We start from the raw sequence: 26,123 nt of genomic DNA, 5'->3' as shown, positions 1-26,123 counted from the left end.
CTTGGATAATTTTTGTGCTTCCAGCAAAGCTCCATGATCAACTTCTTCTTTATGCTTTATTCCTGATACCAAGAGCTCGAGCCTCAACCCTTCCGACACATCAAATTATCTACTCCTCACAGTGACAAGATCTACTTCTTACTCTATTACTCACTTACTCCCTTATTTCTCTTACTCTTTTCTAAGCGACTTCTTCCTTGCATCTAACTTTCCAACTTATAAGTATTGCCCATGTATGTTTACAGTGCCTTGTTCTCACCTATTCATTATTCTATAGTGGTTTAAGACAAGCAAATTATGTATGTAATTCTGTAATATTATATACCTGTTCTCTCCTCTTTTTGTTTTCTTTTTCTGTTAAATATAAAAGAATAAAATACCTTTTCTGAACTAAACAAAATACCATAACGTACAATCCAAAATAAAAAATGCGAACATGAAAGCTAAAAAAGTGCCCATGTTTGTAAATTGGGGTAGATTTGATCTATGAGGACACGCTGTTGAAGTGGTTTGCAAGGGATGGAAGACTGCATGTATTTGAGCTTGCTGTAGGCAATGTTTGTTTTATTATCAAGAAAATCAATAGTAAAAGAAATGGCCCAACAGACCACAAAACAAGCGCACAAACAGCCAAAAAATGGTCAACACACCAACCTGTCAGACTAGCCCTTTGGGGAGTGCCTGATTATCCTATATGCCAGTCTGACCCTGCAGCACAGGAAGCAGTAGTGTATCATCTACACACATGCACACATACACCTCCCCCTCCCCCCGGGTACAGCACCAGCATCAGCAGTGTAAGTGCGCCTTGTCTTTGAACATCTTTGGTTCCGTTATAATGGATAACCTCCCTCAATGTGATTAAATGATAGTGCATGGCAGCCAAAGAGCAAGTGGTTGTTTGGGAGCAGAGGGAAAGATAATAAAAAAGAAAGTTGTGGGATGTGTTAAAAACTGCACAGTGTACACAACGTTGATAAAGACATACATAGACTATTGTGCCCTATCCAAAAGTGCTAATCTGAGATGCTGGAAAGATCTCAGTGACTCCTATAATGCATTGCTTCACTGGCCAGGTCGCATATTACAAATGTGTTAATACAGGATCTGCACTAGGACCTCTTCCAGTTCTGTGCATTATGATGGACGTATCAAAAGTGACAGAGCAAAGATACTGGTTGCAAGGCTTCACAGGTATCCTTACTCATCAATATTCATGAGGCAGTGATAAGAAGAAGCACACTCGTGGCATCTCAGCAAACGTTCCCAATTGCATTCTGGTAAATGCTGTTTGTGATAATTTCAGTAACTAATAAGTAAGGAAGTGTTCGCCTTCAACTGGTGGAGCCAGTGCTGGTGTTTCTGTGCGTCCCTAGACAGGTGTTTCTGGGTGTCTGCCCTTCTTCAGCAGGCAGTAGCAATAAAAAAAAAAAACATACTCTCACTCACTGACCCACACACCTACTCACACACTCACTCACCTACTTACACAATGATGCACCCACTCACAACACATACAGCGACTCACACCCCCACTCAGACCTTCAAACCTACTCACACACCCACTCAGAGACCCACACAGCACTCACACCTATTCACACACCCACAGTCACTCCGACACCCAGTCACAGACCCACACAGCCAGTTACACACTCACTCACACACCCAGCACACTCTTACACACCCACTCAGCCACTCACACACCCACTCACACCCAGGTTACTGGGTCATTATAGTTAGTAAACAACATTAAAAAAACAGAAGTTCACTGAAAAAAAACAAAGGTTACATAGACATTATAGTCCAGCTGACACAATCACTTCCACCTAGCGAGGCAGGTGCCTATCTACGGGATGCCTGAAACCCGCTAATATGAATCCAACAGATGCCGTACCAATCCTACGGACATCAAAGGAGCGCACTCCAGCTGTGACGAAGATCGTGGAGATCGAAACGCATTGCTAAATAAAAAATCTTTCACAGAACCCCTGTTCTGGAGTGCACTACTTTGATGTCTGTAGGCTTGGTACGGCGTCTGCTGGATTTATATATACAGGGAGTGCAGAATTATTAGGCAAGTTGTATTTTTGAGGATTAATTTTATTATTGAACAACAACCATGTTCTCAATGAACCCAAAAAACTCATTAATATCAAAGCTGAATATTTTTGGAAGTAGTTTTTAGTTTGTTTTTAGTTTTAGCTATGTTAGGGGGATATCTGTGTGTGCAGGTGACTATTACTGTGCATAATTATTAGGCAACTTAACAAAAAAAAAAATATACCCATTTCAATTATTTATTATTACCAGTGAAACCAATATAACATCTCAACATTCACAAATATACATTTCTGACATTCAAAAACAAAACAAAAACAAATCAGTGACCAATATAGCCACCTTTCTTTGCAAGGACACTCAAAAGCCTGCCATCCATGGATTCTGTCAGTGTTTTGATCTGTTCACCATCAACATTGCGTGCAGCAGCAACCACAGCCTCCCAGACACTGTTCAGAGAGGTGTACTGTTTTCCCTCCTTGTAAATCTCACATTTGATGATGGACCACAGGTTCTCAATGGGGTTCAGATCAGGTGAACAAGGAGGCCATGTCATTAGATTTCCTTCTTTTATACCCTTTCTTGCCAGCCACGCTGTGGAGTACTTGGACGCGTGTGATGGAGCATTGTCCTGCATGAAAACCATGTTTTTCTTGAAGGATGCAGACTTCTTCCTGTACCACTGCTTGAAGAAGGTGTCTTCCAGGAACTGGCAGTAGGACTGGGAGTTGAGCTTGACTCCATCCTCAACCCGAAAAGGCCCCACAAGCTCATCTTTGATGATACCAGCCCAAACCAGTACTCCACCTCCACCTTGCTGGCGTCTGAGTCGGACTGGAGCTCTCTGCCCTTTACCAATACAGCCACGGGCCCATCCATCTGGCCCATCAAGACTCACTCTCATTTCATCAGTCCATAAAACCTTAGAAAAATCAGTCTTGAGATATTTCTTGGCCCAGTCTTGACGTTTCAGCTTGTGTGTCTTGTTCAGTGGTGGTCGTCTTTCAGCCTTTCTTACCTTGGCCATGTCTCTGAGTATTGCACACCTTGTGCTTTTGGGCACTCCAGTGATGTTGCAGCTCTGAAATATGGCCAAACTGGTGGCAAGTGGCATCGTGGCAGCTGCGCGTTTGACTTTTCTCAGTTCATGGGCAGTTATTTTGCGCCTTGGTTTTTCCACACGCTTCTTGCGACCCTGTTGACTATTTTGAATGAAACGCTTGATTGTTCGATGATCACGCTTCAGAAGCTTTGCAATTTTAAGAGTGCTGCATCCCTCTGCAAGATATCTCACTATTTTTGACTTTTCTGAGCCTGTCAAGTCCTTCTTTTGACCCATTTTGCCAAAGGAAAGGAAGTTGCCTAATAATTATGCACACCTGATATAGGGTGTTGATGTCATTAGACCACACCCCTTCTCATTACAGAGATGCACATCACCTAATATGCTTAATTGGTAGTAGGCTTTCGAGCCTATACAGCTTGGAGTAAGACAACATGCATAAAGAGGATGATGTGGTCAAAATACTAATTTGCCTAATAATTCTGCACTCCCTGTATATATATATATATATATATATATATATATATATATATATATAGTGAGATATAATGTGCACAGAGTCCACGGGTTCCCCAGAGGCTTGACAGAGGCAATAATAGATAATACTAATGCTCTATTTCGGGTAGTATGATCGAGCAGTTAGGCTTATCAGAGGGTAGTGTTAAGCATTTGTTGTACAAACACAAGCAATAGAAGAAACACACACTCAATGACTTAAATCCAGACCAATAGGATTCTATATAGAAAAATATTTTTTGTTAATTTATTTCTAGAACCACAAGATTCAGCTTGCAGGTCAGTACATTAAATGAAAGGTACTTTCCATTGATAAGTTCAGGACTTTGAATCAAATCAACAGTACATACAGTTTTCTTTAAAATGGCAAAAAGCTATTTTAAAAATAGACAGTGCAATTTTCAACAGTTCCTTGGGGAGGAAAATAAAGTACAGTTTTGAGGTAAGTAACAAACTTACAGATCTAGTCTCTGGGGCATAGGTAGCTCACCTTTGGGGGTTCAAGATAACCCCAAACACCCAACACCAGCAAAATGGGCTGGTTAGGTGCAGAGGTCAAACAGGAACCAAAATAACATGCCCCCTTATGGAGATAGGGGGTAATCCAATTCAGGTCTGCTTGCAGGTAAATACCTGCATTGTCAGAGGGCAGACCGGGGGGTTTAGAGGAGCACTGGCGGGGCCCCAAGTAGGCCCCAATCCGACACCTTCAGTGGCACAGGGGTGGCCGGGTGCAGGATGCAAACAGGGAGTTGGGATTTCAATGAAACGCTATGAGGGGACCCCGGGGGTCACTTAGGCACTGCAGGTAAGGCACAGGAGGGCTCCTTGGACAAGCCACCAACTGGATAGAGAGGAGGGCCGCCTGTTGGTCATTGCTGCATCAGTGGTCAGTTTCTCTCAAGTTTGGGGGCTACGGGTGCAGCGCTTCTCCAGGCATCGGATATCCTCATCCCGGGCAGTCTCTGTCAGGGGGGTCCTCGGGATTCCCTCTGCAAGTGTCATTGTGGAGGGGTGGAGAGGTCAGCCCAGGGTGGACACTCGGTCGGAATCGTCTGGGGATCCTCTTTGGATAGTTGGGCCATCTGGACACGGGCCGTGGGCATCAGGTGCAGAGTGGTTAGGACTCACACATTTGGAGTATTATGGAATTCCTTAGAAGCAGAGTCTTCTGTTCTTCTTTTGTAGACCTTGCCGCTGTCTTCAGGAGTTCTTGGTCCTTCTAGGTGCAGGGCAGTCTCTGTATTCGGACAGGGGTTTCTGGTCCTGCTTGATGCATCACTGTTGGTTTGCTGAAGCAGGAGACAGGCCGGTAGGGCTGGGGCCAAAGCAGTTTTCGTCTCCTTTTCTTCCCTGCTGGGTTGTCAGCTTAGCAGTCCTTCTACTTGTAGGTCACCAGTAATCTGAGCCATCATCAATACAAAGCAAAATGCTAAAGACAGTGACAACCAGATACAAAAGTGCAAACATACTTACCAGCAAGAGTGAAGGAGGTGCCACACGTCCCCGAATCAGGTGTGATGACCCAAGCTCGGTTGAGAAGTAGAAACCATTGGAATAGGGAATTTTTTCAATGGTTGTAGAAAAGAGCACAACGTACAATGCAGCTGTGTTTCTGAAACCACCACTGCCATTCAATACTGCCAAAATGCAAAATATTGGTGCCAACCGGATCGCATGGAGCAAGATGTTCAATGACTTCATAGATGCCCTAGAAGAAATAGATGACAAGAAAATCATTAAGTATTTAAAGAATCTTGTCGGTGATGGAGTAAAAGAAGTGATGAAGAAAATCTCACAGATTGTTGCAATATTTTACTGTCAGATCAAAGAAGCATTGGGTTCTTAATGCAATCCGCTGCCAAATGTTGACTATAAAAGGTACATTTTTAGTCAAGCGAGACAGCAAGCTGGTGAAACAATGGGTGAGTTAGTTGAAAGACTTGATGTGGTTCTCAAACACTGCAATTTTAGCAAATGTAATGATGAGGAAGCCATACGGCTCAGAGTCATCGATGGCTGTCTTTCAGAGTCTTTCAGAACACACATGTTGAGACAGATGATTAGTGTAGAGAAAATAATAATGGCTGTATGAGACAATGAAAGAGCAGATAGACAAGCTGCTGATATGGAAGCTGGAATAGCGGAAAATTAACAGTGTTGGTTAAGAAAAGCAAGCACAAGTACGTCGTCTTCAAAGAAAAAAAAGTTGTGTTTCTGATGTAGGTTTTAATTTCCCCATGAAGGTGAATGTCCAGCCATAAGACAGATGTGTAGAGGTTGTGGGAAAGAGAAACACTTCATAACAGTTGGAAAAGTGAAAGAGAAACCAATGCATCACAGCAGGAAGACAAAATGAACGGCAGAAGGTTCCAGAAGCAATCTCACCACACCCACAAGGTTAAAAGCAGCACCAGTTACGAAAAGTAGATACCAGACAAAGTCGATCACTGTCAAGCTCATCCTACACAGGCTCTTTAATGTCATTATCAAGCACCAGTGAAGAAGATGGATGTGGAATGATGATGTCGACCAAGGAATGAAAAGCGCATGTTGGTCTGGCTGCTTGCGCGGAAGACCAAAAGACAAAGGGAAACCATCAAATGAAACAACATAATTTATTTGGATACATCCCCAAGATTATAATACAAGTCAATGCTTGCCCCATAGACAGTAGCGCATCAATTAACATCATGCCAGTTGAGAAGTTTAATAGCCTGTCGCCTGTGCCATGCCTCAGCACGTCAAACATGAAGGTATACACATGGGCTGCCACTAACCATTTGCAGAGTCAAGGGTCATTCATAGCGACAATGCAACATAAAACAGTAGCGGTGCAAGCGCCAATTCACGTTTTCAAGGAACTTCGTCTAGTGCATGCCTACTCAGTTTTGCCACTGCTGCTGACATGGGACCAATAGCCCTCAATTACAACGTTCACACATAATCTGAAATTGTAAGTCATTATCCGTCATTATTTTATGACTTAGGAAGGCTCAAGACAATGAAAGTGTGACTTCACATTAATGAGGATGAGCGGACCACCCAGTTGCTTTTCAGTTGAAAGAAAATGTTGAGAAAGAACTAGAAATGCTGTTGAAGCATAACATTATTGAGCACCCTCCAAGTCCTATGACATGGGTTTGCCCAAAGTGGTGGTGCCAAAAAAAGACAGTTGAGATGCAATGCGCATCTGTGTTGATATGCGCCAGGTCAACAAAGCAATTGAGAGAGAAAGGCATCGTTGTCCACACACTGCAGACATGATCATGCAATTGAACGGTGCCAAAGCCTTCTCCCGTGTTGAACTGAAAGAGGGATACCATCAACTCAACTTGGAAGAGAACTTCAGGCGCATCACTGCTTTTTCAACTCAGGTTCGTTTTTAAGATACAAAAGGTTGAGTTTCCTCAGCTGACGAAATATTTCAGGATGTTATAAGTCAAATAATTAAGCCTGTTACGCATGCTTTTAATTATAGTGATGACACACAGGTATTTGGAGCAACGCAATCGGAACATTACGAGGGTCTTACACAAGTGTGCTAGTTACTTGCTGATGCAGGACTCACTCTGAACACAGCAAAGCGTGAGTTTCCGAAGACCAAACTTAAATTCTTTGGGCACTCTTAAATTCTTTGGGCACATATTCACTGATAAGGGAATGACTCTTGACCAGGATAAAGTGCAATCACTGACAGCTATTTGCCCCTCACGCACTGACAGCTGCTTGCCCCCCACAAGATGTCACCATGCTAAGATCCTTCATAGGCCTGGCCAATTATTGCTCAAGGTATATTCGTATATTGACAAAACAAAATGTCTCTTTCCAATGGTCTGCTGAATGTGATGAAAGCTTCAAAAGAATAAAACATGCAACTGAGATGGCTTATTTTGACCCCAAGTTACATATTGAGATCACAGTAGAGCTGAGCCCAGTGTGGCTTGAGTAATTCTTGATCAACATAATGGTCATACGAATGCTCAGAGACACATACGGGCCTATGCCAGTCAAAGCCTGTCTGACACAGAACATGTCTATTCTCAGCTGGAGAAGGAAAGCTTGGCCATAGTGTGGGTCTACAAACATTTTCATGTGTTTCCATATGGAAAACGTTTCAGTATCATTACTGACCACAAAGCACTGCTCTCCATTTTTGAAAACCCAAAGGCTAATATGCCCCCTCGCATTGAGAGGCAGGGGTTGGGCCTGCAAGAGTTTGACCATGCAATTATACACAAAGTGAGTACAAATCAGAACTCTGCTGGTCAACTCAGTCATGGAAGAGGAGCACTCAACCCACTGCTGACCACATTGAATTTCAAACATTCAGAAATGTTCAGGAAGGTGTTATATTGAGAGGCCCTGAGAGCCTTAGACAGCAAGTCATTGAACTAGCCCATAAAGGACATTGTGGTATTGTAGCCACCAAAAGAGCCCTAAGAGACTGCGCGTGGTTCCAATGCTTAGAAACGCGAGTTGAGAAGGAACTAAAAGAGTGCCATCTTTGGAACTGCCTTTCCCCCAAATTGACACAGCATTCATTGATAATACCCGACCTTCCTGCACAGGTTTGAGAAAGAGTTGCAGTTGATTTCTTTGGGCCCTTAGGAAACAGACATCATCTCATGGTAGTCATTGATGATTATTCACGCCTTACTTTAGTAGAGGAGCTGTCATCAACAACCCATGATAAGGTCATTGAGTGGCAGGATGACATCTTTGCAGTGTGAGGTATCCCTGCCAATCTCAAATCTGACAATGGTCTGTTGGCCCTAACCCTGAACAGTACATAGGGGCTCATTGTAAACAACGGTGTGCCCCTTTTTAACGCCTGCTCTGAGCAGGCGTTAAAAATCCCAAACAAATGACACAAAGAAATCTCTTTTATTTTTTTGCGCCATTTTTTTAGCCCCCACTCATGGGGAACGCGCCCTTTGCATATATTATGCCTGGCACAGGCATAATGTAACACAAAGGGTTACAAAGTGGCATAATGCATGTATTACATCACTTTGTAAATATGGAGCAGGGAAAAGGTCACCTTAGCGTCAGAAAAATGGTGCTAAGACGGTGCTAAAGTGGCGCTAGGGCCTCTTAAATCTGGGCCTAAATGTCAACCATCAAAAGAGTACACCTCTGTGGTCACAAGCCAATGGTGTTGTAGAACAATTCATGGGTACCCTCAGAATGGTAATTCATCAAGCATCGATGGAGTGAATCAAGTTAACCAGGCTCTGTGTCAAGCCCTGCATGTATCGTTCAACTCCTCACTCCTCAGCTGGTGAGAGTCCTGTCACCTTGCATTTGGGAGAGCCATTGGAACCAAACCTCCACAGTAGGCAGTAGACTGACCTTTGAATGCTGATGAGGTTCATGTCACAGACACTTTTCAAAAGTTCAAAATGAAAATATATGCTGACAGGCGTTGATGAGCTCAGGAAACAGTCTTTGATGAAAGTGACTGGGTCCTGGTCAAACAGAAATGAAAGCAGAAACAGAAACTCAGTTTGCTGTTGATCCTCTGAGGATGGTGACATGCAAAGGACACATGGTGACGGTGCATCGCCCCAGACAGTCCATCACTTGGGACTCGTCACATTTTTAGCACCTATCTCAACGTTCTTCAGCTCCTGCAATTATGAATGAGGTGATCCAGTATACCAGTCCAGATCAAGCGCCGGAACTGGTGCCATCGGTGCACAATCAGAATGCATCTCAACTACCTCATACTACTCGATCTGACCAACTAGTACAAGTGCCTCAACGACTTATTGAAGAAATGAGTGGCTGTTGTTTTTACTTTTTATTTAACAAGGGGGGAATGCAATGTTGTGACTCAATGGGCAAACTCACTAGAGAAATTACGTAACTTCCTGGGAGGTATTAAGGTGTGGTGATTAACGGTTATGACGTGATTAGAGTGCAGTATGTGATTGGGCACTGAGGAATAAAGACATCTTTTAGAGAGCTCTGTGTGTGGCATGGTCATTTACATGCTCCCGGTCTGGGGAGGATGTTACAGCCTGTACACTCACTCCATAGAGAACAGATCAGAAAGCCAACCAATAGCTTCCTCATCCACCTTCCATAGAGTTAATCCATCCTAAAGACAACTCGGTGCACAGACCGTCCCGTTGTGGCATGTTGGGAGACAAAACTACATCACTTTCCACCTACACTGATATAGCTCCATCAGCAGAATGACCCAAAACACTCAGGTTCATCTACTGATCCTGATTATCATATTTAATGGAAAACTGTCAGAATGCTCTGCAAGCTGTGACAAAGAAGGCAAGGCAATCTTCAGGGCTGGTTGTTGCTTTCACGAATGCTACAGCCACATTATGCTACAACCATACACTCTTAATCAGTAACGGCCAATCCAAATTTGACAAAGAGCGCTGTGCCAGCTGCGTTGGCGCTTTACTGGGACTCACATAACTCGGTGTCTCTGCAGATTTCATGTAACTCACTTGAGATACCTAAAGCATACAAGTGACAACAAAAGCGATGAATCCAGGATGTCATTGGCAGATCATACCCTAAGTGTTTGGATCCCTCTCTGCCAGCTCCAATGCCCTCTTAAATTCAGCCACTCTGTTTAGACTCATCGATATTTCTGCCACACATGTTTAACAATTAAGTACATCCAAGTGTTACTCCCAAGTCTAACTTCCTTGACCGTCTGCTGAGTATTGTCATTATTCCAGGTTATGACATATGTTGTACTAAATACATCTGACCTCTTACATAACGTTAACACCAATAAATCTACCAAAATGTCATAGGGTCATAAGGGCTGTTCAGTGTGGTTGATGAACCTTCGTCAGCTGAACAGATTCCTCAGTGCTTGGAAAAGCTGCAATCAGTTGAGAATGGGATTGGCACCAGATCCACAATGCTGCATCTACACAGTCCCACTCACTGCACCACATTACCGCTGGTTGGCTGACAAATATAGATATAAATTACTTGTGCAAAGGCTTTCTACTTCAAAACACTGGAAGACCTGGCTGACATACCAGATCCTCCATTCCTGATCTTTTTATGGTCCGGGCCATCACAGTTGCCCTTAGGACTGAGGTTGCCTTAGCCAACCAAGGGCACCAGGGATGCGAGACAATAGACTTTAACCCTGTAACTTGCACAAAGCCCAGCATAGGACACAGAGGCCTATATTTATACTTTTTTAGCGCCGCATTTGCGTCGTTTTTTGACGCAAATGCAGCACAAACTTACAAAATACAATTGTATTTTGTAAATTTACGCCGCAGTTGCGTCAAAAAATGACGCAAATGCAGCGCTAAAAAAGTATAAATATAGGCCAGAATTCGTTAAACAACTTCAAACTGTGCATGTCTGTTTCCTCTGAAATAACTGTTTTGTACGGGGAAACTGGTTATAGGACAGATATGAGTCATTTTACAAGCCAGTAGCATTGGACACTTCCCTACCAATTCTGACCAGCATGTCCCAGTGTATCTTTGTGAGTCACTTTTGTGACCCACAAAGATACACATGATTGCCAATTCGCATTGGGTTCTGTGTAACAAGTGTATGCAAAGGAGCAGATCAAGCAACTTTGCTTTGTGCCAGCATTAAGCCACTGCAGATGATTAACATTGCCATAAATTGTAAAATAGCTGCTTTGGAAAGGAAGCCAACATAAGTGTCTTCAAGCTTAAAGTATTCTTTCCGCACATTCATCAATATCCCTGATGCTAATTTTGCCCTCAAGTGTCCCTGAAATCAATACAAATACATGGAAAGCTGCCAAACACATTAAAATGACCATAAGTCTCCTTATAATGTGTAAATCATACCACAAGTGCCTGACACAGTCATAAATACTGGACATCAGGAATGCATTTTCAGATTTATTTCGTATGTAAAGTAAGTGCCAATCTATCTCTAGCTTTGTTACAGTGAAATTGTCTTCTGAATATCACATATTAATTGTATTTAGCTATGGGGCTGTTATTTCCGTTACTCCGATAACATTTACCAAAACCTAGAACATATGGAGTGTTAAACTAAACTAACAACATGAAAGATCTCTCTGCAGCCCTGCAAGGAATAACAAGTGATTCAAATTGTGAAGGCTATAATTGACTTTTTTCATGTATTTTCCTTTTCCTCAGTGAAACTCCATTCCTTCCAATGCATTTCAGTGAGTAGTTGAGACATATCCAGTGTTCCACCTTTTAGGATCAAAACAGAGCATTGAGTGGTGCTGGGACAATTTTTAGAGTGGGGGTGCTGTCATTAATCACTGTTATATCACTGAGGTCATAGGGGTTGTGAAAAAGAGTCATACAAAAAACACAGTGTAGCAAATGTTCCCACCCATTCCGCAGCAGTGTGGTAAGGGTAGGGTATGTAGCTGATTGTGCATTTTGGAGCAATGGTGTGGTAGTGCACTGTCACAGAAAGCACATTTTCCATTGAAATTGCAACTAAAATTTGCACACACATGAAGGTTTACTGGTAAAACAGTACAGCACAAAAACGATAATGTATGGAAATCGAGTTTGAGTGGATATTTAGCATTTGTGCATCACCAAATAAAGTGTTTTGATTTGTTTTTATCACAATAAAATGTTTGTTTACATCACGCTTCAGAATTACAAAAATGTGCTTTATTTGCACTTTCCTAATTACTGATATAATTTGAAATATGTGTATACTTCATTTGACGATATTTAAATGTTGTTGTGTGTTAGAAACAAAGAGACATCCTACAGCCATTCATTTTGTTTCCTGTACCCCAGCAGGATTGTCACATGGATCACTTTTACAAAATCCTGTCACTTTGCAGTCAGAGAAATAAAAATGCGCCTCAGTTTCCCAATAAGTATCAATTTGTCAGAAAACATAGCCTGATATTTGTCTAGCTTGTGACATTTGCTGCACATTCAAAGACAACAAACACAAAATGTAAAGCATATTTCTTACTGATTCACCTTCTGAACTCCAGCATGATTATTTCTGTGGGTTCTGCAGCACCCCCAGCAACCATCCTTCCAGCGCCCATGAGAGCACTGCATGTCTGTCAAGGGCATCTAAAGGATTTTCCCGAAGAATGGCATACCTCTCACCAGACTGCGACACTCAGCCATAACATGTTTTACTCACCATGTCGAGTGGTCGACTAGAATGTTCTTGCCTTGACCTATTTGGAATATTTTAAGTCCAGTAGAATTTAAAGCCTGGCTGTTAGCATATTGTTCTTGAAGCAGCCCCCCTCCCCTCCATGGTAGGAGCCACTTAAGGGGGAAAACGGAGATAGTAATGCCTCCCTCAGATCAGAAAAGCAGGGGCCTTTTTCAGAAATGACATAATGGATCCCAGTAAGTGGGGGGCATTTATTGACCTTTTCTGTCCTGCTATGTCATGGTGATTCCATGCAGATTAAACACCGGTGCACATGACATTTGAGGGATTGCACAAAGTAGGGTGGGCTATCTAATGTCATTATGTCTGTGTCAGGCCAATCAACAGTTTTTTATCCCTGAATTTAAATGGGGAACCAAGAGATGGATGGCTGAGTCATCAGTCAATTTTTGGTGGCTATTCTGTTACCACCCACCTTTTAATGAGGCCCAATATATTTGCTAACATGTACACAAAACTCCAGATGTGGCCTTGGTCGTGGATCATGTAGATGCATGCAAGATTTCTTCTAAAGTTGTCAATTGGTGCATAAACCTGGATTAAACTTTCCAAATTCTCAACTCAACCCTACACTTTTCTCTTCTAGATACATTTGCCAGCAAAGTGGCAGCCATCCAAGACCAAAACGCAGATGCATCCATCGGCAATGTGACAGGCAGCAACGCTGTGAATGTCTTCCTGGGCATTGGTGTGGCCTGGACCATCGCTGCAGTGTATTGGGCTAGCCAGGGCAAGCCTTTCCTAGTAAAGCCAGGCAACCTTGCCTTTTCTGTGACCCTCTTTACCATCTTCGCCTTCCTTAGCATTGGGGTGCTAATGTACCGCCGGCGTCCATCCATCGGAGGCGAGCTTGGGGGCCCGAGGACTGCTAAGGCCCTCACAATGGTCTTCTTTCTCCTCCTCTGGTTAACCTACATTCTGCTAGCATCCTTGGAGGCCTACTGCCACGTCAAGGGATTCTAAAGGCCGTGGCTGAAGGGGCAAGAAGACCAAAGACTCAGACGCAGGAGGCCAATAGCAGGACATGGATCTCTCCCATTCTCCCTACCTCTCCAGCTTTCTGAGGAGTAGGGGAAACATGTGGAATTGCTGAGAACAAACCTGAAGTAACCCAAAGGGGGAGGTCCAAACTATAATATGCAGCATATTCCAGACTGTGCAGAGGGTGAGTGATATAGAACCTGCCAGGCTGCTAGGTGTCCTAAAATTGGGCCGCACCTACCTATATTCTGCCCATGTCAAGACCATTCAATGAAAGGAGACTGACAACACGGGGGAGGGGAAGCAGGGAGGGACTGGGGGAGAGATTTATGGAACAAAGAGTATGTGCATATATGTCATGTCCGTTTGTGTTTTGTGGGTATTTTTTATGTGGGGCTACGGGGTAATGTGCCTATCATGCACTATAATAGGAGACATAAGTCTGTTATTGGTAAAAGCAGCATCTGAATGAGGGGAGGAATTCTACATTCATCCAGTTGGACAAGGGAAGACAGAAGGAAAGAATGCAAGAACAAAAGAGACAAAGAAAAAATGAAAATAGACAAAGAAAAAAGGAAAAAGAACTAAACGAGGAAGAATGTATTAATCTATGAATGCCTAAAGTAAGAACTGATGATTTAAAATAAGAGAGAAATATATTGATAAAATAAATAGTGAAATGGAAGTGGAACATGAAATATAGAGAGAAAGAATGCGGGAAAAAACTACGGCAATGTCGGAACAATACATGAACTTGACCCCAAACTGCCAGCTGACACCTGTGCTTCCAGAGATGCATCTGTTTTTGGAAACAGTGGGGCTTCGCAGCTCTGCGGTCAGAAAGCTAGTGGGTGCTGAAATACCGTTGTTGTTGTTCCGAATGCTACAGAGTCGTCCACTATCGTCAGTAGTTGTCCGTCTTGTTGACTTCAGTACTCAAATATGGCAGCTGTCTCCCAACAAGGACTTCCTAAATGGGCCAGGAGCACCAAGAGCGCCCACAGCACAATGCACCCCAAGGATAGAGACTTTCTGAGGAGGTGTTAAGGCATCAGAGCCCACCTGTGATTTTTTTTCACAAGGCTGATGTGGACATGTATGTGGTGACAAAGATCCTTCCAACGAACAATGCTGTTCATTGGTGGCCATCTTAGAATTCCCCTCTGCGGGACAGTGGTGCAGAATTCGAGGCAAACAACATCCCTATGTGCACCAGTGCACAAACAGATGAAGAAACCTTAGCAGAAGGAAGAACATCTGGAGAAGTGATAGCTTGGTTCTCCATTGTAGCCCATAGAAGTGGTCAGGGCAGGAGGTTCTAAGCACGCACTGGGAAACTTACAGGTGTCACTTGTTAGGTGTTTCACAGATAAGCCGAATATCCTCTCAAACTGGTTCCACCAATTGGCCCCCGCAATATAGAGAAACTCTACAAAGTACCCCTTATCTCCTCACAAGACCCGGTTTGCTCAAACAACTTGTTCTGTCATCTCAAACCTTTACAGTTTCTCAAGCCTTTTTTCCAGGACGGCACAATCCACAGCCACTCTAGTTATTCTCCTAGATGGCAGACTCCTTGTGGTGTGTCAGGTTAGATATTCAACCCCTTCTCTTCTTCCAAGCACAGTTGATGACTGTCTTGTTGATCTAGGCATCTTTTCTCGGCAGTCTATTTCTGGACGTCAGGTAGATCCAGTTTATTTCTTACCTGAGTCGTGTTTGTCAGCCTCTATCACAGACAATGCCACATTCTGTCTGGTTTTAGGTGCTACTTTACCTGTTCTCTGATACCCACCTTCTCGTCTACAAACCCACACTTTAAAGAAAGCAAAGGCTCAGACATAGCACAGAACACTAATATTCCTCATCTCAGTTCTCTTTTCCCCAATCATCTCCTATAAACTCAGCTCTACTACATCAGTAGTCCACAACACTCATTGGCTCCGAACAATAGACCTGGTTCCTGATGGCCCTAACACTATTACACATTCTTCAGTTAGCAATCTTCCAAGTACAGAAATGTTGTTTTGAAGCAGTTTTCTGATTGTCTTGTTTGTACCAATTAATTACCTTTGTGTTCCTATTTCTGACTCACTTGTTGAAACACATTCTCGTTTCTGCATTGTACCTTGTTCTTACTTTCTATTGGTTTTAAGTTTGTCTTGATCTTCAGACATTGGTTGTACCGGCTTTGATTCTCTCGTTTGATTCTGGCCATTCTGTTCTGGTCACCCTGTATTATACAGACAAACTGAACCCTTTTCTCTCTGTACCATACACACTGTTTTACTTGATTTGGTGTCCATTGGATCCCGATAGTGTTATACCTGATTTCTGACATTGTCCCTGACTCTAGGCCATAAGTGTAGCAGCTGGTCCCTTTTTCTAGCCGTTCTGTATTACTGTAAGGTCAGACACTTCCTAGTTTTAGATTCTGTATCACTCCAGGGTAAAAATGATCCTCATGTGTCTGGTCTACACTTCTCTATCATGCCCAGCTCCTGATTCTAGATAATGGCTCTGACTGTTTCTGGAGCGAGAAACTCTGATACACTGGGTTAGTGGTTCTCTCCTATTGTCTTATACACCGTTTACAATACACTCCATTCTATCCCCGTGTTTCTAAGATTTATATTACACTTGTTTTAGTCTGGTTCTACATTAAATGCATTATATCTGATCCCTGACTTTAGCTCTAGAGTTACTGTATTACATCTGTACCCTTACCCTGATTCTAGACTGTTTGTATTACTTGTGGTCGCTCTATCTGCTCTAGATTGTCTACATTACGCCATGCCTCTAACTCTGGTTCTAGACAGTTTCTACTTTCTACTGTTCCTGGTGCCTGATTCTTTGTGCAACTAGATGATGATTTTTATCTGACTTAGTCTCGCTTTTTAAACTATAAATAAAACCTGGTTCCTGGCTGAGATTAGAGGCTTCCTGCAGTAAACTGGTTCTACTTCTGGGTTCTCTACTGTATATTTGGTCTCCCTTTCTGATTCTAGAATGCCAAAATGGTCCTTGGCTACCTCTGTCTCCGGATACTATGTAATATACTTGGTTCCAAATTCCTATACTGAACACTCTGTCTCGTTCTAGACATATCACACCCCCATTCCCATTCTCTGGCTAAATTTCCATTGTGTGCGTAAAAAGAGGTTTGACATTATACTATCCCAGTCCAAAAACGATCTCAGTACTTTTTAATAGGGTTTATGCCAGCTGACATAAAATCTTTTTGAGACTCGCAATGTTTGTGCATTGTACTACACTAACATTCTTGGTTAGCCCCAAGAAACCTTCAGCCATATGTTACTTTAGATTCTCTTTGTGTCTACGGTAGGTTTTAACACCATAAATCTCACACTGTAACTAAAATAATAAAGTTGAATGTAATCCCCAGCTTCCGCCTTATTCATAATATCTGATTCTGCCTGTGGTCTTGCAGGTTCTTTAGCTCTCTTTAGATTTACTGTTATTTGTTTGTTTTCTGTGACCACAGTCCTACATGGAACATGTCAGTGCCAGCCCTGCCATACCATTACATGTCATTGGGAGTGTTTAAAATGTCACTAGATGGTTTATGACATAGACCGTTCTTAAGTACAATCTGTGTCTATGATTATAGAGTCTATAAAGGGGTGCACGGAGCTCTCTTTTGGGGAATGTTTAGGATTTACTCAAGTCTCTGAACAAGTAGTGCCCCAGATACAAGGCTTATGATCTCTACCTCTGTATCTTCACGGTTTCCTTGACAGCTGTAACCCTACAACCGTTCTCATTACGCAACACCTTTTAGTTCTAGGTACATACATATTTGATCTCTTCTTCAAGGTACCTGAAAGTAATATAATTTGTTCTTCTTCCTGGTATTAACTCATATTGTGTTTGCCTCTTAGCTTTCTTTAAAGAATACTTGCTAGTGTTATATCCCTCATCCTCAAAACACAACACAATCCTTTCAAAGATCAGCTACCTCTGAGGAGCTACATGTTCACAGGGTCAATTCCACAACTCTCTCTGGTTCTAGATTCCCTCTGGTAAATATTTGTTATTCCAGTGCGTTCACATAGAATGCTTTCTATCTTTATACATTCATTCCAGAATTATCTCTTGAGCATCTCTCTACCCAGACTATGGAACACCCTCTGGTTACAGGCCACTTTCTCATAGTCTCATCTGGCTTGGAGCCCCCAACCCCTTCAATTTTACCTCACGGTTTCACACTTTCTTCCCAGAATCCTCAGACTACAACATGCCATCTAAGAATTCTCCCTCTCCATTCCATACTATCAAGATCCACTCATGTTCAAGACTCACATCCCAAAACAACATCCGTTTCCAGTCAACCTTTCTAAATTATGCACTGGATTCAGGCTTCCTTCTGGTTCCACCCTTTCTCCACAATATCATTAGGCCCCAAGCACCCCCTTAAAAATCTTTTGGATACGTTTTCCCTTTGGAGATAACATCTGGCACCAGACACCAGACCAAGTGGGGCCAGACTCCCTGGCTCTAGGTCCAGATTCCAGTCTCAGGATCTTCTTTCGCTCAACGCTTACTTCAAGGAATCTCCTCTGGCTTTAAGCTGTTCTGCTTATGGAACCTTTCGGGCTGCAGGTTTCAATGTTTCCTTCAGCTTTTGCCTCCAGTACAGAATTCCAGCTGACCAAAGGGGGCTTACAGAGTCCTCTGTGACTTCACACCACACCTACTTGACTAATCCCCTCAGGCACTGAGCTCACAAATTTACCTTCAGCTCCAGGTTCCCAGAATCTTCTCTGTTTCTACCCCAACCCAGTATGCCTCTGGCTCTATCCGCTTGACTCCCCAAATCTCCACTGAGTCCAGGTCTGGCCATTCTGAATCCCCACTGGTTACAGGTCCTCTCCAGCATGGCGGTCTTCCTCGGGCCTGGCACCTTTCTGTTCTTCCATTTTGCAAACACTGTGAATTTAGGTTTTGATGCTAATGTACGTGTTTGTTGTTCTCCTCGTGCCTGAACTCTGTGACCCTGTGTTATTGAGCCATTGTTTACATTGTGGGGCGGGGTGGGGGGATAAGGTGCATTCATTGTTGGTGCTGGGGGAAGTAGTCCATGTTTCACTTCACAGTTTATAAATGGCAGGTCTGGAGAACCAGCGAAATCGTTCTCAGCAATGAGAGAAAGGAAACCAACCAGGACATCTGTGGAGTGCAAAAGCACGAGCCCACCTGAAGGCCAACCGGATCGCACTTGCACTCAAAGTACTTTTTTAAATGACTTTCATTCAGTTCTGTTTCGTTCTCTCACGTTTGCTCGACATCTACGGTTCTGTGCAGGGTTTAAGCCTCAAAAACGTTTTCTGCGTGAGCCTTTACCTGACCCGACACAGCCAATGTTCCCTGGTTATTTAGAGCACAGTTGCACAAATTGAAATGGTATCCAGGTGGTGTGCATTCAGATCAAAAAACACTTATAAAAGTCTAAGGCTGGGAAGCTTAGACTGTCTGTGTGTGTTCGCTGTAGGGTTTGCACAATGTGACCATATAACTAAGTAAAAGATGGGTGGCACCCCCTAAATCCCACAGATTGACAAATGAAAGATTTGTATGTTGCTATGGCATTTGCCTCCCAAGGTGTGATATAGATGGGAACTACTCAAGGTATTCTAAGTTAATCTCATCAATGTTACGAGTTATTCATGTGTTTATCCTATGTTCTGCACCAGGGCGATTTTACCTTGGAGAAAGAACAAAGGCCACCCTCGGACATGCTAACATACAAAAACATATGGTTCCAGTTTGGGACAGAGGGAGGGAATAAACACTTACCCTGCACTTTGTTGCCCTAGGGGTAGGTATTGCTCTCCTCTTGTGCTCCTTGTTGGCCCCTCGCTGTCATATATAGAAGGCTGTCGATGTCCTACGATGGGACGCACAATCAACCAAATAATGTCATTTGGGGTACTAAAGGATCCCCGATGTCTCTTTCACTATCCCATACAAAAGGTGATTGGAGGAGTGCTTGCAATTAGTGTACCACTGGGTATAGTTCAGAGTAGCATTGCAACGCATAGTTATTGTTTTTTTGTTTTTTTACCCATGGTGCCACTCTAGACAAAAGGTAGCCTTTTGCAAATCGCTCCTGACCCTGCTCTGCATGTGAACAGTCCATCACGAACTGCCAGACAAGGCTCCCTCCAGACGGGACAACAAGCAACCATAGATGGGTTTTGATCTTCTTAGGTCTCATCAGTAGGTATAGCATGGATGCTGTGGCACGGAGAGCAAGGGACACACGTCTGGGCATACTTTTATGACTGGGTCTAATCTGAGGTGGCACCGTGGGCAAAGAACAATGGCCAGTGGGTAGCCTATTTGCAAGCATTCCTCGCATTACCTTTTGTGTGTTTGATGTGCGCCCTAAGTGGCCAAGGATATATCCAGACTCACTTTGCCACGTGAACTACCTTAAGAGGCCCAAATAAGTAAAAAATGGGTCTTGAGTTGCTTGTGTTCCTGTTTAGAGAGGACTTGGCTTGGCATTTCGGACTGCACTGTTCTTGTTGAAGCAGGTCCAAGGGTGATTTACATATAGCTGGGTCGCACAGTGGAAAAAAAAAGGATGGGTTAGAATTCTACCCTAACTCTAACCACTGGTTAGGCTACTTGCAAGCATCCTGCCATCACCTTTTGTGTGTTTAATCTCCACTACCCTAGACATTTTGGTTTAATCAATGCTCATACAGAGAGAGCCTCAAAACAATGGTTTGAATGACTACTATAAAGTTACAACAAACTCAGATTTCCAACCTGTTTCTTCCTCCTCGTTATAGAAGACAGAACGTACCAAGGTCCCAACCACCGAAAGCACAGCCTGTTGCCACCACACAGACCATTTTCTTAACCATTTCCTTTGGTACCCCTTAAAAGAAGACATATAGGTTGTTTAGACAGTGTGGGCTCTCAGTTGTGGTATGATTTAATCAACATGCTTGGCAACCCTATGACAAAATGATACATTTAGCTTCTAAAAGACATATATGGGCCTGAGAGCTTCATTGTCAGACCCCAAAGACTTGCCTCTGAAACTAACTGGACTGCATGCGGCCAAGGGCCACTTATCCTCACTTTTGACAATTTAAACCACATTTGGATGAATGGCTCACTCTCTCTGTTCCAAGAGAGAGGTATTTTCTTAGAGTCACTATATCTTCTCAATAGATCATCCAAGTGTTGGTTGTCATCGCCTGGAAGTACCTTTCTCGAGTGGCATAGAAAGCATTACTTCTTTAATATTGGAATTAGTTGTCTATAATCAAAGTCCTGAATATGAACACACTCAGGAACAACCTGGTGAAAGAACAAATCAAACTTTACTGTTAGTATATTTACACACTATGCTAATTGAGACCAGTTACTTGGGATAGAATCATAAGCGAGAAAGTTTAATGTCTAGTTGCATAGTGTAATGGATTGGTCAAAAAAGTTGCCAATGTCTGCAAAGATCTTGCAAGTGTATCTAGTACAACCTATTAGTAAAGTATAATCTGTTGGAACCACCTGTAGTTAGCCGTTACCATGAATATGTTTGTTGAGAAACAGCAATGGATACTCTTGCTGCTAGGCCACAGCAGCATATTTTTGGTTGCACTTGTTTGAAACCAGAAAGTTTCACATGTGCAAGTTATCTTTTAATAGTCACGACAGTTTCCCTTGCAGGGTTCTTCCTTTCAAAACTCAAGTCCAGAAACTAAGCAAGCGCAGAATAATATGATTTACCACATCTGTAGCACACTTCCTTCATTTAAAATCTGCTCAATTCTACTTTGCTTGAATGGAAGTTACAACTATCGTTCCAGTATTTTTTCCCAGTCAAACAGTGTGGCTCTGAATGGAAAATGAGCTTCTGAACCAGACAAAAGGGCCTCATTTCGACTGTGGTGGCGGCGGGCCATCAGAGTGGTGGAGGTCATTGCTTCTGATACCTTGGATGGACTACTGTCTGCCATATTTTGAGACCTCAACCAGACCTGCGGATATCTCTGCGGCTTCAAAGGCACCAGTGTGAAGTTGGCTCCTCTAAATGCACAGAAAGTATGGTGCGAGGCTGCCCATATAAGGCGACTGCTCAGCAAACTTTTATTTTCCAAAACAACCTCCTAAAGTAGGAGTTTGTTTTGTAAGAAAAAAACGAATTACCTTGACGCTGTAGATGTTACTCCCTGTGGAGTAATTATATAGTTTTTCCTGCTTGCCACTGCTATAATTTTCCTGCTGGTCTAAAACTGAAAAAAGTGCATCCACTCTAAATAGGGCAGATGGTTTAATGTATCTACACCGAAAGCCCCGCCTTCATTGCTGTGGGGTTTCCAGAGGGGGCAACCCTTTCAGAAACATGACAGTCCCCTAGGCGCTTATTAGAGCAGGCTGATGGTCAGTTCGGCAAACAGGTACTCTTGCGAGTTTATAGTGGACTACCCCGTATGCAAAACTTTAAATCAGGTCCAAAGACATGTATTTGGCACACTTGAACAGGGACTAATTAGCTAGTCTAGAAGCAAAGATTTTGGTAAAGTGCACACTACAGTCCACTCTTCTACAGTCTTGTGCTTTGCACAGTTTGAAACAATATCTTGACATTCCTGATAACTCTTGTTGTTGAATTCAAGCACTTTCCTGACAATATGTCTATTTTACCCTTATCCTCTGACCTGGAAAACTCTCACATTTCCTGCACCCTATGTAGGTGGACTTCCTTCTATCCAGGGCATAGAGGTGGAGTGTATTGCCTACTCGATGAAGTCACACCTGAAATGCCAAGTATACTTCGTCTGCCACTATGTTTCTAGAGGTAGCCTCTTCTCATACTTTAGTTAGCACACCTCTGCCACGTGATATCAGGGAAGTCCTGTGAGAGACCTTCTCATAATGTCAAAGGTTTGCATTCAATGTTACCATCCAGCGTTACCTTGTATAGGCCTGTCTGGTCTGTAGTGTCCGGAGATGGTCCATTTACCTTCCGCTTGTATATCTCTGTGGCCCAGAGTAAGACACCTTACATTCTGCTGATATTTCTGATATCGAAACTCCTCTCAGGAATGGGCATTTTTTGAAGTAATTAATTGCCAGGTGTCCAAGAGTAGGAGCTAGACTCTGGAGGAAGTAGCCCCTACACTGCCTGGCCCCTGTGATAACACGTTCTCACAGGCAATATATCTGCAGTATTCCTTTGTTTGTGCCCTAAACAACCACAGTGGATATTCCATTAAATATGTCCTGCCACCCTGTGTTAAAAACATGAACTATGAACAGTTAACTATATTCATGCTCGACACTAGCAGCATTACAATCTTGTGATAAATGTTAGCACAATTGTTGTTAGCAGCATCATCTCCATGAAGTATAGAATCTAGTCTACGGAACAAATGAAAATATTGTTTGCGCATGACACAACCAATACATTACGCCCTGCTTCGTCTTGGGTTACTGTTTCACTGGGCTTTCCTGAAGCTAGCTGCTGGTTGTATATATGTTTTCCTCCTCTCGAGGGAGGGTGTTAAACCCTAGATGTTAACCCTCTACTACATGGGATCCTGCACTTTTTGATATTTGGCCACTGATCCAAGTTGTCCTTTTATGCCACCCGTCCTTCCCTCAAAGTGAGCGCTTCCATCCAGTGCTTAATTTGTGCTTGTTGTTGCCGGTGCTGAGTACCGGCACTTGTTTTTGAGGGCCGGCGCTTAGACTTCTGCCTCAAGCATTTACTGCGAGCAAAAGACTTATATGGGAAAGAAGGAGGAAGACAAAAACGAAAAAGTGTCACGATGGGAGAAAGCAGAAAGCTGCAAGACTGAGCTGAAGGGGCAAGGAGTTGCTTTAAATGGATTGAATAGGCCAGAGATGGCTTCAGGATTATGCTGCCTCGTTTTTCCATGCTCGCACATTTAAATACAGCAGCCGCGTGCTTCAGAGAAGGGTTTTGGGCACCGGCACGTTGTTATTTACAAATTAAGCACTGCTTCCATCACGTTCTTGTCCATTTGGACACATTTGGAGTAGGGATCCCCCCTCGCCGGTTAGGTGGTTTCCCCCATGCCTTGTGCTTGTTCTGTATGTATCTCAGCCTGGCGAATTGGATGCTGCAGGCAGGGTTGTTGATATTTGTTTCAGCTGTCTGATTACGTCCATGGCTACTGTTTCCCCCTCTCTGTCGTGCCCGTCAAATGCCTGATTTCCCCTCTTTCTAAAGGCAACATTTAAATAGCAGAGGAGGAGGACCCTGTGCGAGTGCGCACTGCAAGGGAAGGGAATGCGGTTGCAGAGATGAGTGGGACATGCACTTTCAGCCATGCTCCTTCTGCACTGGGTCAAAGGGTCATACACTGAGCCCAGTTTCAGGGGTCTTAGCTGTCGTTGGTGCAGCAGGTACAGTGCCACAAGGGGCTGCTGCACCTCACGTTACGTCTGTGATTTTGAAACCAACTATGAGACGGGCCCTTTTTCCGTGCCTGCATGAGCACCCATGCCACATGCTCTACGCCAGTGCTGGCGTGTGATGTACGTGTGACGCGGAGCAGTTTTAGGACACACATGGAGAGTCCGATCAGTATAATATACTTATTTTTTTAGTTAAGAATCGTATCCTAACAGCATATGTGTGGGCGCAAGGGTATCATATTTAATTATAGGCCCTGTTACACACATCCTCGTGAGAGTTCAGGGTGAAAAACAGAAGACACACTGAGTATAGTAGGCTTACGTCAAAGTGCAGGGTATGGCGTGGGAGGCTGCACCAAAGGAAAGTGTGTGTGTGGTGGGGGTAAAATTAAAGCACAAAAAAATCAAATTGAAGGGGAATTCTCAGATTCTGTAGGCGCCCTGCCAACAGGTACTTCAAGCACAACTCATGCCACTGCTCCCCCATTCCTTGCTCCCCCGGAGGTCAGTGTGCAGATACCATTAGGGACATCAAAGCACAAGCACTCCCCCGAAAAGTAAACGTAGTGAAAGCGGCACAACTGCTGCACCATGGCTGTTCTGAGCCATGGACACCATCAACTACCTTCTACTCTTGAATAGTAGAGGTAGAAAGAATAACTGAGAAATACAGAGATTTCTTGACATGCCGGAGTACAGACAGGGACTCCAGACACTGCCTGACCCTTGATAGATGTGCCATGGCGGCAGTATCAGCCGGTAGAGACAAGGCTCATCAAGAAATGTCAAGATGCCCACTTCCACGTGCCCGGGGGTGGGTGGCTCGAACCTCGCTGCTTGGCATACGCGTGACACTGGTTTGATCTGAATGCCCCCACTCTCAACTATCCTCTCCCCCCGCACCTCAGCCGTGAACTAAATTGCATGTTGCTTGTTGTACATAAAAAGAAAATATATAAAAGATGTTATGCAAATTAAACAGTCATGAAAAGATTGCCTTGTGTCTGTGCAGTTGTGAATATAAACCGTGCATGCACACATGATACGTCTGGGCATGCCCCCTATGTGTATACAAATTATGCACCAGGTATTGTGATTCGGTGAAAATATTAGGACTGCAGGTGAAGGAATAAGAGTTTATTCGGGTCATTAGCAACAAATGCCACGAACGCAGGGACTGGTTAGTGCAGAAGGTGCAACATCCTACAACAGCCCTCAGTGAAGGAACTTTCTATTAGGATGTTCACCGAAAGCATTCCACGCCCAGCACACAGTAAAAGGAGGAGCCATCCTACAAGAATCCACATCTGCTCTTAAAGCAACATTTCCTTAAAAACAAAAAATCAGTCCACTATGACAACGCTAAAAAAAAAAAAAAAAGAAATTGGGTGTTGTTACAGGAAAATTATTTACAGATATGTACATTATTACAGGAAAATACTTCAAATAGATAGGAATATGACGACTCCTGTTAAGCATTTTTCACACCAGACACTCTCCTTGGAGAACACCTAGGAACCGATGCATTTCTCTTTTTTCCCCCACAGATTCACGTGCCATATTTGTGGTTTATCCAAACTAACCTAATTCCTTCTAATCCTAAAGATAGAATTGGGTACAAAAAAGTTTGAAACACAGCTTACTTCCCTTTTATGGGCGTTTCATTCAAAATAGATTGCCCACTTTCCTGAGTGTGCTTCTAGTTATGGGCTGTTTGGGCACACCGGAGACCACGGCTGATGTGCAATGACCGACACTTAAATCTTAGTTTACATTACCAGACTTGTGGCAGAGTATGACCCACAAATTTGTTAGTGTCACGTTTTCTATGTAGCACTTTGGCCTTCTATATGATAGGCCTGGTAATTCCAAAATGGGCACAAATGCTTTAGAACCTGAGTCA

The 26,123-nt window shown here is 43.3% G+C and overlaps 1 protein-coding gene across 1 annotated transcript in view; it reads left to right on the top strand.

Moving 5' to 3' along the window:
- Positions 1-25,201, top strand: part of LOC138259924 (sodium/calcium exchanger 1-like) — a 414,856-nt gene extending 389,655 nt beyond the window's left edge. The window contains exon 7 of the mRNA XM_069207907.1: positions 13,401-25,201. Within this exon, the coding sequence (XP_069064008.1) occupies positions 13,401-13,777 (377 nt within the window). The 3' untranslated portion in view covers positions 13,778-25,201. The remainder of the gene's footprint in view (positions 1-13,400) is intronic.
- The last annotated feature ends 922 nt before the right edge of the window (positions 25,202-26,123 follow it).

Source organism: Pleurodeles waltl, chromosome 9 (genome assembly GCF_031143425.1).
Source record: "Pleurodeles waltl isolate 20211129_DDA chromosome 9, aPleWal1.hap1.20221129, whole genome shotgun sequence".
Taxonomy (NCBI): domain Eukaryota; kingdom Metazoa; phylum Chordata; class Amphibia; order Caudata; family Salamandridae; genus Pleurodeles; species Pleurodeles waltl.
This window is presented reverse-complemented; position numbering and strand designations above follow the sequence as displayed.